The sequence below is a fragment of the Hypanus sabinus genome, chromosome 5, assembly GCF_030144855.1.
Source record: "Hypanus sabinus isolate sHypSab1 chromosome 5, sHypSab1.hap1, whole genome shotgun sequence".
NCBI lineage: Eukaryota > Metazoa > Chordata > Chondrichthyes > Myliobatiformes > Dasyatidae > Hypanus > Hypanus sabinus.
Window position 1 is genome coordinate 153280413 of NC_082710.1, and position 15310 is coordinate 153295722.

The window sequence follows — 15310 nt, forward strand, 5'->3', positions numbered from 1 at the left end:
GTAAAGATGCCACTCAACCTGCAGGGTTCCTCCAACGGATTGTTTGTTGCCCCAGATTTTTGCATCTGTAGCTTCTTGTGTCTCTACCATCAGCACTGATCTTGTCCAGGTCTCATCTCTGCTTCTGTGCCATTCCTCAATTCACTATGTCTGTATTCACTAGAGGACTGTGTTCATTACGGGTTTGTACTCATCAGAAGTCTGAATTTACTAGATTACTGTCATGAAGACTGCCTTCACTGGAGGTCTGTGGCATCAATTTCCCTCTCTTTCAAAACTCTACTGATGTCAATGTTGTAATGTTTGTAATATCCTGTATCCTGTTTGTCTTATTTGCAGTACGCTGCTAAAGTAAGTAATTTTCATGGCATTTGTACCCTGGTATGCAGGCATATGGCAATAAACTAACCTCCCCTTTGTTACCCCCCCCCCCCCCCCACCCCCGTGATCCAGCCTCTATAAATCCCCCTGGATGGAGAATTCACCACCCACTGTGAAAGAGTTAATTACTTTCCCACCTTTCAGACTCCCACTAGGGGAACCATCTCAATATCTACCCTCTCATGCACTCATCATCATACATGTCTCAAAAATATAACCCCTCATTCTTCATTTGGAATGTGATGATTCCAAAATGTGTGCAATTTTCTGGTCTTTGTTTGGAGACTCTATTTGTTTTAGAGGGCACTTCTTTAGTCATAGCTTGGAAACCGGATCCGTCCCGAGCACCAAGCACCCATGAACATTTAGCTGCAGATCCACCACTGCTGCCCTAAAACCACCAATGCTCCGGTTCCCTGCAGCTGGGACATTCGCCCAGCAATGCAGCAAGCCTCAGTTCAGACTGCAGGCGCCACCGAGATCTGCTGGGTGATTGACAACTCGGGCGCAGGCTGAACAGGATTGGCTGTTTGATCTGCCAATCAGTTAACAACCGCCCATTTGCAGCGGCAGCGGCCTCCTTTCGTTCCAGAGCCAGCAGCCGAAATGAGCGGAGCGGAGACGGTGAGGCTGAGGCTGAGATGGGGGAGGGAAGGAATGGTCGGATGCATGGACCGGAGCGGTGTGGGGACATGGTTGGAGCCGCTATTGTTGCTCTTACGCGAAAGGGTCGGAACTGTGAGATATACCGGGCAGAATGAATGTGATATCTGGAAGTCGATGCATTTTCTTTATTTGCAAACTGGTAGATTGATGGAGGTTGTTGATTAGGCAGGAACAGGTGTGATGTGTTATCTGTTGACAGTGCAGAGCACCTTAGGTAAATGCACCTCGATCAAGCCATCTCTCATCCTCCTCTCCAAAGAGAAAATCAATCTAGCTTGCTCAACCTTTCCTCGTAAGGCACGTTCTCTAATCCAGGCAGCATCCTGGAAAATCTCCTCAGCACCCTCTTAAAAGATTCACATCCTTCCGATAATGAGGGAACCAGAATTGAACACAATATTCCAAATGAGGTTTTATAGAGCTGCAACATTCCCTCATGACTTCAACTCAATCCCCTGACTACACATGCTTAACCACCCTAGCAACTTGCACAGCAACTTTGAGGGATCTATATAGATGTTGTCCCAAGATTTTTAAAAATCAAAATAGATTTTTATTCAAAAATAAAATTATGTACAATAAACCATTCAATGACTGTCAGTACTTTACAAATGTTTCCATTACAGTCTTTACATTCCCACACATTTGCCACCCAGGTGGCACTCTGTTACTTCATATTTACATACACTTGTTCAGGGTTATACAGTGGGATCTTGGGATGTTGTCCCAAGATCCCACTGTTACTTCACACTGCTGAGAATACTGGCATTAATCTTGTACTCTTTCTTCACTTGGATCTTCCAAAGTGTATCACTTCACACTTGCCCAGATTGAACTCCATCTGCTGCTTATCAGCCCAGCTCTGTATCTTTTGAGTGTCCCACTGTATCCTATGACAAGCTTCCACACTATCCACAACGCCATCAAACTTCAGTTGGAGAATGAGATACGAGTAATGTAAATGGGTGACTAATAGTCGTCATGGAATTTAGGGGCTGAAGGGCCTGTTACTTTGCTGTTTTCCATTCAGTATAGGTGCAATGTTTTCAATGATTTTCTGATATATTTGTGAAATATTTTGAAGCTAATGTGGGCTGACCTGGGTGTGCGGTTTTTAACTTTACAAGGTTGCAGAGTTAACACATTGTGTTAATCATAGCCCAGAGACAGTGAATGGCATGTGCCAAAGATCAGTAACAGCAAACTATTTCCCAGTTCCCACTAACTTGGAGGGGTTGTCAATTAGACATTACTGCCTTCCCCAATCTAGGGCTGGGCTTTAACTCGTGGTCACAAGCATGCAGACAAAGGGTGGACATACCTGGGACCTGAAGCTCCCATATGAGATAGGCAGCTAAAGGAAGAGTGTCAGGAATCTAAAAATAGGGTATAGCAGAGATGGGTATGGATCTTACTGGGAGTGGAGGGCTTGAGTTATAAGGAAAGGCTGGGATTGCTTTCCCAGGAGTGTACAGGGCTGAGGGTGAGCTTCTAGAGGTCCATAAAATAATGAACATAGATAAAGTGAATGGCCACAGTCTGTTTTCCTATCGTGAGGGAATCTGAGATGAGAGGTCATGGTGTGGAGAAAGATTTTGAAAGGGTCTGAGGGGACAGCTTTTCACACAGATTGATGAGGATATATGGAACAAACTGCCAGAGGAAGCTGTAGAGGTAGGAACAGTTACTATGTTCAATAGATAGGCACATGGATGGAAAAGATGTAGAAGGACATGGAACTAGCATCTTGGTTGGAATGGATGAGTTGGGCTAAAAGGGCCAATCTCCATGCTATATAGCTCTGAGGCACTAGAATTATTAGCTGTCTGTGTACAGGCACTGGGTGTTGAATGGAAGATTTTCAAACTACTGTTAATTAGATTTTTCTCATGGAGGTGGAGTGTGCTTTATGTGTAGATGATGGACACAGGTCATGGGAGCATCGAAGGAAGCCATGTACAGGCCCCAGTAAGCTATGGAAAATTTCAACTCCACAAGCAAACAGATCCTTTGCCTTTCTTTGTGAGGTTCAGTTTCATCCAGAATGGAAGCTGCAGCAAATGGTTGGCACAATGGCAGAGCACTTGAACCACTTCCTCACAGCATCAGAGAACCAAGTTCAATTCTAACCTCAGGTGTTGTCTATGTGGAGGTTGCACATTTTCTGTATGACTGTGTGAGCTAGTAGGTTATAATTGCCCTGTGAGTAGGTGGTAATATGGGGAGAATAAAATTAATTAGAGTAAATAGGTGTTTATATCAGTAAATAGCCAGCGCAGGCTTGGGAGGCAAAAGGCAGTTTCCATGTTGTGGAGACAAACAATACTGCAGATGCTGGAATCTGGGGAACAATCTGCTGGAAGAACACTGTAGATCAAGCAGCATCTGCGAGAGGAAAGGATTGAGTTCTGATGCAAGGTTTTGACCTGAAAGCTCAACATTTCCTTTCTTTCTGCAGATACCGCTCAACCCACTGAGTTCTTCCAGCAGATCGAGCCATTTCCATGTTGTATCTCTCTGCCTTAATCACAGTTGTGGAGGTTTCAGGTTGAAAATGCAACACTGCAAATTTGTAAAGTCTTGTTTGTATATTCAAGACAAGGCTTTTTAGATCTCTGACCAGTTTCATGATCATAGGATAGTATTTCTCAACTTGCAGGCAGGCTGGAGTGAGTGTGGATCACACTGGTTTACATTGCAGTTGCCCTTGTAAACAGCCTGCTTTTCCCCCCCCCCCCAAAGTAGCAAATATTTTTTCAACACCAGTGACTGGAAGATCAGAGTTCAATTCGTACTGCTGTCTGAAAGAAATTTGTACCTTGTCCCTGTGACTGCATCTCTTCAGTTTCCTTTCATATTCCCAAAGGCATAATGGGTCGGGTTAATAAATTGTGAGCATGCTCCGTTACTGCTGGAGGCAATGGTGACACTTGCAGGCTGCACCCGGTATATTTTCAAGTTATGATGGTAGTTGATGCAAATTGTATGTTTTGATGTGTATGTGACAAACAAAGCAAATCTCATAATTCAAATCATTAACTGTAGCCAATGATCTAAAGATTATTAATTCACTTTATTTGGGTAGATGAACTGAGAGCATACTGAATATTGTGAGAGTTCTGGTCACCATGCTATAAAAAAGATGCCATTCAGCTGAAAAGGGTGGAGTTACATGAATTGGGTTATTTCCCCTGGAACTCAGAGGCTGATGGATGACCTTTTAGAGGCTGACAATATCATCAGGGGCGTAGTCTTTTTCTCAAAGTAGGGGAATCTAAAACCAGAGGGCACAGTTTAAATATGAAAGGAGACAAATTTAATGGGGGCCTGAGGGGCAACCCTTTCACGCAGATGTTGGTGCCTATATGGAATGTCCTGCTAGAGGGAAGGTGAGTGCAGCTGTAATACTTAAAACTCATTTGGATAGGTACATCGATAAGAAAAGTTTAGAGGATTATGAGCCAAGTGCAGGCAAATATAGCTCAGGTGGATCAGCATGTATCAGTTGGGCGAAAGGGCCTTTTTCCATGTTGTCTAACTCTCCATGGACAGAATATTAAGTACATATTTGGCACATTTAGTAAGTAGTTGGGTGATTTTACAGCTTAGTGCTGGAGTGCAGAACTAATAGTTATTTCGAACTTAAATGATTTGGAAATTAAACTTTGTGGAAGGTGCCTTCTTGGTTAGTGTAATTATCGTGACTGTAATATCTATGACAATATTAAGTCTTTCTTGAACAATTAAGTTTTTCTTGGGTGATATGATCAGTATGAGATGAAGAAATACACATACAGTTTGGAAAATGATTCCAGGTGATGGAGCTGAGTAAGATACAATTATGTAAATCTTCCAAAAATCATTCAACATTGCAAAGCAGGTTAATAAAACATCAGTATTACATCATGTGGTTAATTTCTCACAGAGAGGGTGCTAAACATGGTTAATCCACAATTAAGAGTACTGTTATGTTGTTGTAACCATGACAAATGCTCTAAACACTCAAGGAGTCAGAACACTCGAGACTGCAGATGTTGGAATTTGGAGCAATAAACAACCTGCTGGAGGAACTCAGCAGATCAAGCAGCTCTTGGGCTGTATTCCCTGGAGTTCAGGCAAATGAGGGGGGGGGGGGGGAATCTCATAGAAACATTCCAAATGTTAAAATGCCTGAATAGATTAGATATGGCAAAGTTTTTTCCCATGGTAGGGGAATCTAGGACAAGAGGGCATGACTTCAGGATTGAAGGATGTCCATTTAGAACAGAGATGCAGAGAAATTACTTTAGTCAGCAGGTGGTAAATCTAAGGAATTTGCTGCCACAAGCGGCTGTGGAGGCCAAGTCATTGGTTGTATTTAAAGCAGAGATAGTGGAGGGATGGAGGAGGAACAACTGTTGACATTTTGAGTCAAAAAACTGCTTCAGGACTGGGAGTAGTGGCATTACAGAGGGGAGAGGTGAGACAAAGGACAATGTTCAGAGGTGATTGGAGGAGTGGGTTGGATGATGGACAGTTTGAGCCAAGTTTTGGAGGAGGAGTGAAGTTGGAAGCTTTTGATAAAGTCTTACATAGGAGATTAGTGGGCAAAATTAGGGCACATGGTATTGGGGGCAGAGTACTGACATGAATTGAAAATTGGCTGGCTGACAGGAAACAAAGAGTAGTGATTAACAGGTCCCTTTCGGAATGGCAGGCTGTGACCAGTGGGGTACCGCAAATTTTGGTGCTGGGACCGAAGCTGTTTACAATATACATTAATGATTTAGATGAAGGGATTAAAAGTAACATTAGCAAATTTGCTGATGACGCAAAGCTGGGTGGCAGTGTGAAATGTCAGGAGGATGTTATGAGAACACAGGGTGACTTGGAAAGGTTGGGTGGTGGGCAAATGTATGGCAGATGCAGTTTAATGTGGATAACTGTGAGGTTATCCACTTTGGTGACAAGAACAGGAAGGCAGATTACTATCTAAATGGAGTCAAGTTAGGAAAAGGGGAAGTACAATGAGATTTAGGTGTTCTTGTACATCAGTCAATGAAAGAAAGCATGCAGGTACAGCAGGCAGTGAAGAAAGCTAATGACATGCTGGCTTTTGTAACAAGAGGAATTAAGTATAGGAGTAAAGAGGTCCTTCTGCAGCTGTACAGGGCCCTGGTGAGACCACACCTGGAGTATTGTGTGCAGTTTTGGTCTCCAAATTTGAGGAAGGACATTCTTGCTATTGAGGGAATGCAATGTAGGTTCACAAGGTTAATTCCCGGAATGGCAGGACTGTCATACATTGAAAGATTGTAGGGGCTGGGCTTGTATACACTGGAATTTAGAAGGATGAGAGAGGATATGATTGAACATATAAGATTATTAAGGAATTGGACTCACTGGAGGCAGGAAGCATGTTCCCGCTGATGGGTGAGTCCAGAACTAGAGGCCACAGTTTAAGAATAAGGGGTAGGCCATTTAGAACAGAGATGCAGAAAAACTTTTTCACCCAGAGAGTGGTGGATATGCGGAATGCTCTGCCCCAGAAGGCAGTGGAGGCCAAGTCTCTGGATGCATTCAAGAGAGAGTTAGATAGAGCTCTTATAGATAGCGGGGTCAAGGGATATGGGGAGAGGGCAGGAATGGGGTACTGATTGTGTATGATCAGCCATGATCGCAGTGAATGTCGGTGCTGGCTAGAAGGGCTGAATGGCCTACTCCTGCACCTACTGTCTATTGTCTTGACAGAGGCAAGTGGATGCTAGATGGAGGCAGACACAAAAAGAGGCAGATGCAGCTGTGAGTGGCAAGAGGCAGGTGAAGATGGAAAAAGAGGTTAGAAGGTGATGAGCAGGAACACTAAAGACTACCAGATGAATAACGAAGGCAAGAATGGGGACCATTGGGAGAGCTGAAAGGTGGGTGGAACCAGACCAGATGGGTGAGAGCCAGTGGGTGAAATATATGGTTAACCCATGCATCAAACTGGGAGGAAATGAACATGGTTGGTAAGGGTGGCAAAGGAAATGAAAATGGGGTGGCTGGAGGAGATTTTAGAAGGAGGGAGAGCAAAGCAGTGGGAATATAGAAGAAAGGATTACCAGAGATAGGAAAACTCAACATTTGTGCTGTTGGCTTGTTGGCTATTCAAGTGAGGGAACACCAGTTGAAAAATGAGGGGACTGATCTGAGCATTCTCTGAGCTGCTACATTAGGCCTGCTTCTCTCTCCACAGGGTGCTGCCTGACCTGCAGAGTGTTCCCAGCATCAGCAATCTTTTTATTACTTTCAACTTCTGTGTCTAATTGTAATCTCTATATTGTGTACAAAGAGTAAGGTTAACATGGCTGTGAGATTGTAACTTGACGGAAGATTTTAAACACCGGGGATCTTCAACGCAGGAGTGCATGTGTGAGATGACCAAATCAAAATAGAGTTGTACCATAAAGATCCAAGCCCTTCAGCTCATCTTGTCCACAGTGACCATCAAATATCCAACTCTACTGTTCTCATCTACCTGCATTTAACCTCTTAAAATGGTAATGAATGGAATGTATCCGCTTGTCTCAAATCCTTTTCACGAGAAATCAAAAATATTGGTAATTAATATAATCCCAGGTAGGAATAAGGAAAAATGTATGGGCAGAGGATGGAAATCCCCAGTATAAGCTGATGTGAGGCAGCTTTCTGTACCACTGTGTGAGCCTATGTCACTCATCAAACAAGTAGAAAACAGGCTGCAGAAAGAATTTTATGATGGTTATCTTGACTGTACTTCTTCCCACCCAAAGGAGTTTGTGTGTTCTCCCCATGAATGCATGGGTTTCCTCCCACAGTCCAAGGACATACCGGATTGCAGGTTAATTGGTCATTGTAAATTGTCCCGTGATCAGGCTAGGATTAAATTTGTGGATTGCTAGGTGGCATGACTCGAAGGGCATATGCTGCACTGTATTTCAAAAAATAAAAACTGAGTGGATAGAAAGATTGCTAGACAGATAAATAAATAAACAAACAAATTGCTTTTCCCTTTTCTCAGTTCATTCATCTCCATCCTGTTCTCAGGATGCGGTTTTGCTTTCCAGGACATCAGAGGTGTCGTCCTCCTTCAAAAAAATGGGGTTTCCCTTCCTCTGCTATTGATGCTGCCCTCACCTGCAATTCCCCCATTTCCTGAACATCTGTTCTCACCCCATCTTCCGACTGCCTTTACAGTGCTAGTTTCTCCTGTCCTTACCTACTACCCACCTGTAAGCCTCCACATCTAACACATATCTTTACCCCTCCCCACACTTTCTTCACTTCCTGCAAGGATTCCCCTGTCCATTTGTCCCTCCCCACTAATCTTCCTCCCGACACTTAACCCTGCCAGCGGCCAAAGTGCTACACCTGCCCATTCACCTCCTCCCTCACCTCCATTCAGGGCCCCATACAATCCTTCTAGGTGGGTTGTCTACATTGATGAGACCTGTCGTAAACTGGGGGATAGCTTTGAGCACCATTGCTCCACCCACCAAAGGCAGAACTTCCCAGGAGCTAAACACTTGAATTCGGATACCCGTCTCTGTTCTGACACGCTGGTCCAAGGCCTCCTCTTGCGGCAATATGCGGCCACCCTCAGGAGAAGCAATACTTGCATTCTGACTGCAATAAATATTGATTTCTCCTTCTGGTAAAAATATTTTTTTCTCTCTCTACCATCTCTTCTATTTCCCACTCAGGTCTCTTAACTCTTCTCAAATGCTTATCACCTCCCCCGGGTCCTCTCCTCCTTCCCTTTCTCCTATGGTCCACTCTCCTCTCCTATCAGAGTACTTCCTCTTCTGCACTTTTCCTTTCCCATGCACCTGGCTTGACATATCAACTTCTAGCTATCCTCCTTCCCCTCCCCCACTTGTTTATTCTAGTGTTTTCCCACATCCTTTTCAGTCCTGAAGAAGGGTCTCAGCCCAAAACATCAACTGTTCATTCATTTCCATAGAGACTGTCTGATCTCCTGAGTTTCTCTAGCATTTTGTCTGTGTTGCGGGAAGAACTCACTGGATGAGGCAGCATCTGTGGAGGGAGATAGTCCAGGTAGTTGATGTTTCAGGTCAAAACTATCTGTCCATTTCCCTCCACAGACACCGCCTAACCTGCTGAGTTCTTTCAGTTGTTTTTTGTTGTTCACATACAACCACCTGCAGTCTCTAGTGCAAGGACTCGAGGGCCTGAGTTGTAGGGAACATTCAGCAGTCCAGGACTTTAATCCTTGATGTATAAGAGATTGAGGGGTGACCTTAGGGAGAGGTATAAAATCGTGAGGAGTACACACACAATCTTCTTTCCAAAGGAAGTAATAAAATAGAGAGAGGTGAGCAATTTTAAAGAGATCTGCAAGGTAATAGAGGGTGGTGTGTTATAGACTAAGTTATATGAGGAAGTGTTTGAGGCAGGTAAAATAAACTTAAAAGGACACCTGAACGGGTACAGGGATAGGAACGGTTTAGCACAGTGTCTGCGTAAAACAAGATAGCGAATTAAGCTAATTCTCTTCTGATTCCAACTGATCCATATTCCTCTACTCCTGGATATTCTTGTTTTTATCTAACAGTTTTTTAAAGTGCAGTTACTGAAACTGAGTTCACCACTATCTCTAGCAGCTTGTTCCAAGAACCTACCATGCTCTGTATGAAAAATCATGTCCTTTAAAGTTTCGCACTTTAAATCCATGCCTTCTATGACTTAAGATTTCTTCTCTAAGGAAGTGATTCCTACTTTCTACCTATCATAGTTTTATAAACTACAAGGTCTCCCAGGCTCTGCTGCTCCAGAAAATACAACCCAAGGTTATCAAAGTTCAAAGTAAATTTATTATTAAAGTACATATATGTCACCCTGTACAACCCTGAGATTCAGTTTCTTCTAGGCATACTCAACAACTCTATAGAACCATAACAGAATCAATGAAGTATCTATGGAAATGAATCAACAGTTGATGTTTCGGGCCGAGCCCCTTCTTCAGGACTGAAAAGGGAGGGGGAAAACACTAGAATAAACGGGGGGGGGGGGTGAGGGAAAGGATAGCTAGAAGGTGATAGGTTAAACCATGTGTGTTAGAAAGGTAAAGTGCAGGAGAGGAAGGAATCTGATAGAGGGTGGACCATAGGAGAAAGGGAAGGAGGAGGGGACCCAGGGGGAGGTGATAGGAAAATGAGAAGAGGCATTCAACCTATGTGCAAATGACAACAAACTGTGCAAATACAAAAGGATAGAAATAATAATATTTATTAATAAATAAATATCGAGAACATAACATGGAGAGTCCATTGGTTGGGAACATTTCAATGATGGAGCGAGTGAAGTTATCCCCTTTGGTTCAAGAGCGTGATGGTTGAGGGGTAGAAACTCTTCCTGAACCTGGTTGTGTGAGTCCTGAGTCTCCTGACCTCCTTCCTGATGGCAGCAGCAAAAAGAGATCATGTCCTGCGTGATGGGAGTCCCCGATGATGGATGCTGGTCTCTTGCGTCAGTGTTTCATGTAGATGTGCTCAACGGTGGGGAAGCCTTTACTGGTAATGAGCTGGTCCATATCCACCACTATCTGCAGCATTTTCCATCCAGCCTCTCCTTATGACTCATCGCTCTAATCCAGGCAGTACCTGGTGGACATCTTCTGCACCCTTCCCAAAGCCCTACATTCTTCCTATAATGGAGTGACTAGAATTTCCCCATTAGAAGAAGGATGTGGACCCTTTGAGTGATATAGGGGAACATAAGCCAAACACTAGCAAATGGCAACAAAAGAGACTGCAGATGCTGTAATTTAGAACAACAAACAAAACACTGGTGGAACTCAGTGGGTCAGAGAGTATCTGAGGAGGGGAATGGATTGTAAAAGTTTCAGGTTGAGATCCCTCAACTGGTCTGGAAGAGGAAGGGAGGCAATCAGTATTGAAAGGCAGAGGGAAGGGGTGGAGCAAGAGTTGGCAGGTGAGGGGAGGGAAGTGACAGGGAAATGGGAAAAGGAAAAGCAGAAATAGAATGGCATTAATGACTAGGAGTCAATGGGTGGAAGTGATGACGAGGTGAAGTTTTGGAACCTGACAGGAGTGGAAAGTGGTGCATGAAATAGGCATGTGTGGGTGATGGGTAGATGGAGAGGATGAGGAAAGGAAAGAGAACGAGTGATGGAGAGGGGCATGTGGATCAGGAGGAGCAGCGAAAGAGACAGAGTCCTGCTGAAGGATCTTGGCCCAAAATGTCGACTGTCCTTTTTTCCAAAGGGGCTGCCTGGCCTGCATTTTGTATACATTGAAGGGACAGAGGGGGACCAATTAAGGAAACTTGAGAATTCAGTATTCAGTATGCAGATGAGGGGACTTGACCTGAAACACCAACTGTCCATTCCCTCCACAGAGTTATGCTAGCAGTGTCTGTTGCTCCAGATTCCAGCATCTGCAATCTTTTGTGTCTCAATGCCTACACGCTGAGGTGATATCTCTTTGGAGATGTGACTACCTTAGGTGAGTTTCTAGTTCAAGATGAGCCAAGCACATCAAAGCTCTCCATTCCATACTGTATTGCACCAGCAGTAAATGAATGATTTTTTGTTGTCGTTTACAGACTGCATTGGGGGATGGAGAGTCGCTGGGAGTGGACTGCCATCGATGAACGCCAGGGCTCCCGGTGAGGACGCCGCTCGGTTTCTCAGAGCAGTTGCCCGGTGGCTGCAATGTCACGCCATATGCCGACGGGAAAGAAACCATACGAGTGTGAGCTGTGCGGCTGGACCTTTGGCCAGCCCTCCGACCTGGTTGCCCACCTGCGGATGCACACGGGCGAGAGGCCGTTCCGGTGCGAAGTGTGCGGCGAGAGTTTCAGCCACTCCTCCAGCCTGGTGAAGCACCGTCATGTCCACACTGGCGAGCGGCTCTTCCAGTGCAAGGTGTGTGAGCAGGCGTTCGCGCAGGCCACCGCCCTCCTGCAGCACTGGCGCCTGCACACGGGCGAGAAGCCCTTCCGGTGCAGGACGTGCCGCAGCAGCTTCGCCAAGCAGTCCCAGTTAGTGGTGCACCGGCGCAGTCACGTCAGCGGCCGGGGCTTCAAGTGCGAGGCGTGTGGCAAAGCATTCACGGCGCCGGCCCGGCTGGCTGAGCACAAGTGCGCCCCCAAGAACGGGCGGCTTTTCCGCTGCGAGACCTGCGGCAAGGACTTCTGCAGCGCCGCCTACCTGGTGGTGCACCAGCGCCTCCATACCGGCGAGAGGCCCTTCCGCTGCGAGGTCTGCAGCAAAGCCTTCGGCAGCCTCTCCTACCTACGCATTCACCGACGCGGCCACGCCCAGGAGAAGCCCTTCCACTGCGACGCCTGTGGCAAGGTGTTCTGCAACCTCTCCTACCTCCGCATCCACCAGCGCAGCCACACGGGCGAGAGGCCCTTCCGCTGCGAGACCTGTGACCGGGACTTCTGCAGCGCGTCATACTTGGTGATCCACCGGCGTATCCACACGGGGGAGAGGCCGTTCCGCTGCGATGCCTGTGATAAGGCCTTCCTCAGCTCGTCCTACTTCCTCAAGCACCAGTGCGTCCCGACGGGGGACAAGCCCCTGAAGTGTGAGTTCTGCAACAGGGGCTTCACGCAGCTGGCAGACCTCCTCAAGCACCAGCGCACCCACACTGGGGAGAGGCGCTTCCAGTGCGACTTCTGCCAGCGCTGCTTCACCTATTCCTCCTCCCTGGAGATACACAGGCACACCCACTCCGGGGAGAAACCTCCCACCCTCCCTTCAGGCAAGCCCAAGAATACCTGAGGGCGGCGATTATGAGAAAAGCTTGGCCCAAAGAGCCAAATCAACGCCACTTTCCAGAGGGTATTGGAAATGCTCTTTGAGAAGGGAAGGCCTGTAGATCTCCAGAGAAGGAGAAGGAAAAGAGTTAGTTGATTAACTCAAAAGAGCAGCCACAGGGAAGGTTGAATGCTGAAAAGATTTTGGATGGGTACCTGCCAAACTGTACTGATAATGCTCTGTCATAATATATCAGTAGGTCCACACTCAAGAGGATGGTTCTGGAAAGAATTCTCAGCCACAGTGTGGATGTCACCTGTCACCTTAATCATGTATATTCTTGGGGGAATGAGGGTAAAACTGGGGGTACATCTAGAATACATACCATAAGCAGGTGAAAACTCTCGGAGTTATGTTCCCCCCATTTACCTCACTTTAATAAGGATGTTGTATTCCAGGAACTCCACATCCTAACTGATGGAAGATTTTCCCATGAAATGTCCACTTTTAAAAGTTGGTCCAAAAGCAAATAGTACAGCTGCTGCAAAACTGAAGTTATAATGGTGACATGGAACAAGTCTCACGGTATCCATTGGATAGAGATACAGGGTTAACACATCTGGCTTTCATCTAAGTCGATGATATCTTGCTTTACATTTATTTGGTCAGTGGAATTGTAGCTACCATATCAGTCCGGCCATTTGAATGACACCATTATAGTGTACATATATTCTCAGTGGGAAATGATTGCTGATTGGAGAATTAACAAACTTTTTGCTGGAAGCGGTTTTCTTTTGGCGTCTTTGATGGCCCACCCATTTTTCCTTCAGTTGTGGCAAACACAAATATGTTGCTATCATTAGACAGGGCCTTTGGTCTCTGGAAGTTTTCTGCACTGAGATGCATGAGATTAGCAAGTGAAGGTACAAGAGGAACTCAACCCTTCCCATAATTTTTAAAAACCAAATGAATGGAGTGTTTAGGCACAGCACAGCACACACACACCCCACAGCACTAGGGAAGAGGTCTCACCCCTGTTCAAATCTGCTGTCGAGAGTCATGCAAAAGAGGAGAGTTCAGTACTAAACACAGGTAGGTGTACATACTCTATCATAAGAACATCTATTGAGAAACTTGAGTTTAACTCAGAATACATTTTGCCCAACTAATGTTCAATGTAGTGTAATGTTTCCTAGGAGTCTAAAGACATGTGTTGTCACCTGGTAGATGTTCCCTGTGAATTTTGCATTGTTTGGGTTTTGGAAAATTCTCTAAATATTAATGTTGGTAATATTGTGTGCTGTTTTCTTGCTTACATGTTTTCTACATGCATTTATACTGTGCAGTAAATTTGATATTTGTCTTCATCCAGACTGTCTGGCTTGTGAAGATTTCTTTTCCCACCTTTTCACAATGGAGGCATACACAAGCTGCTGCTGTAACGTAGTTGGTGGCTCCCCACTGCGTTCCCAGGATGGGCACTAAATGCCGAACCCTTCAGTGATACCCACGCTCCGAAAGGAAAGTAAGCAGGGTAATCCCCACAGAGCAGCACAGCAGCTCAGCTTGTAGAGTTGGGTTCAATCCCAACTCCAGCACCATCAATGCACCTTCTCCCTGTTTCCTCTGGGTGCTTCGATTTCCTTCCACATCCCAAAGACATGCATACTGATGAGTTAGTTGGCCACTGTAAATTTCTCCCAGAGTGTGGGTCAGTGGTAGGACTTGGGGGTGGGGATTGATGGGAATGTAGGGAGAATATAAGAATGGAATTAGTTTAGCAACCGTGTGGTGGAGGAGATTAGAAGGTCAGGCAGTATCTATGAATGGAAATGAATAGTTGATGCTTTGGGCCTAGATCACTCAGGGGATTGGAAAGGAAGGGGACAGAGCCAGAGAAAGCAAGTGGGAGGAGGACAAACTGGCAAGTGATAGGTGAGTCCATGTGAGAAGGCGGTGATGGGGGGGGGGGGGGGGAGTGATGAAAGACAATGCCATGAGAAGCTCAGATGATTGATGAAGAGGTAAAGGGCTGAAGAAGAAGCAGCCCAATAGGAGAGAACATTGCACTAAGACTAAAGGGAAGGGTGGGCAATGGAAGGAGAAGGGGTGAAATGCAATAGAATTGGGTAAAATTGGCTAAAACAGATGGGATTGCTTATGGTGGATGCTGCTTAACATGCTGAGTTCCTCTAGAATTTCGAGTGTGTTGCTGAAGATTTCCAGGATCTACAGTATCTCCTGTGTCCCTGGGATTAGTGCAACTAGGTGTTGTGGTTGGCATGGATTTAAAGAGCCTCTTTCTGTCCTGCATCGCTCTCTGTACAATGGTACAGGTCAGAGTACAGCACAACTGTATGCTTTCTCTGAGTTTTTTCCTCCCCTTTGCAATGTTCCTGCACACCTTACTTGCCCTCTTCCTACACAATCCCTGGGGATGGATGGTGACTTGATTCCACTGCAATTTTGTGGGATCTGCAGTTAGCGATGTGGAACACGTGGACTCTTCCACTG

At 45.5% G+C, this 15310-nt stretch overlaps 1 protein-coding gene across 2 annotated transcripts; it reads left to right on the plus strand.

Moving 5' to 3' along the window:
- The first annotated feature begins 936 nt into the window (after positions 1-936).
- Positions 937-14150, plus strand: LOC132393793 (zinc finger protein ZFP2-like). Of its 2 annotated transcripts, XM_059969188.1 has the most exons (3): positions 977-1005; positions 11428-11534; positions 11635-14150. In XM_059969188.1, exon 3 carries the CDS (start codon positions 11744-11746, stop codon positions 12818-12820), a length of 1077 nt encoding a protein of 358 aa, XP_059825171.1. In that variant the 5' UTR covers positions 977-1005; positions 11428-11534; positions 11635-11743; the 3' UTR covers positions 12821-14150. The 2 variants fall into 2 exon arrangements, with proteins under 2 accessions (XP_059825170.1, XP_059825171.1); XM_059969187.1 differs by lacking the exon at positions 11428-11534 and having other exon boundaries at positions 937-1005.
- The last annotated feature ends 1160 nt before the right edge of the window (positions 14151-15310 follow it).

Bases quoted from the DNA above. Each gene is read 5' to 3' on its own strand.
- LOC132393793 (XM_059969187.1), top strand. From the start codon at position 11,744: ATGTCACGCCATATGCCGACGGGAAAGAAACCATACGAGTGTGAGCTG.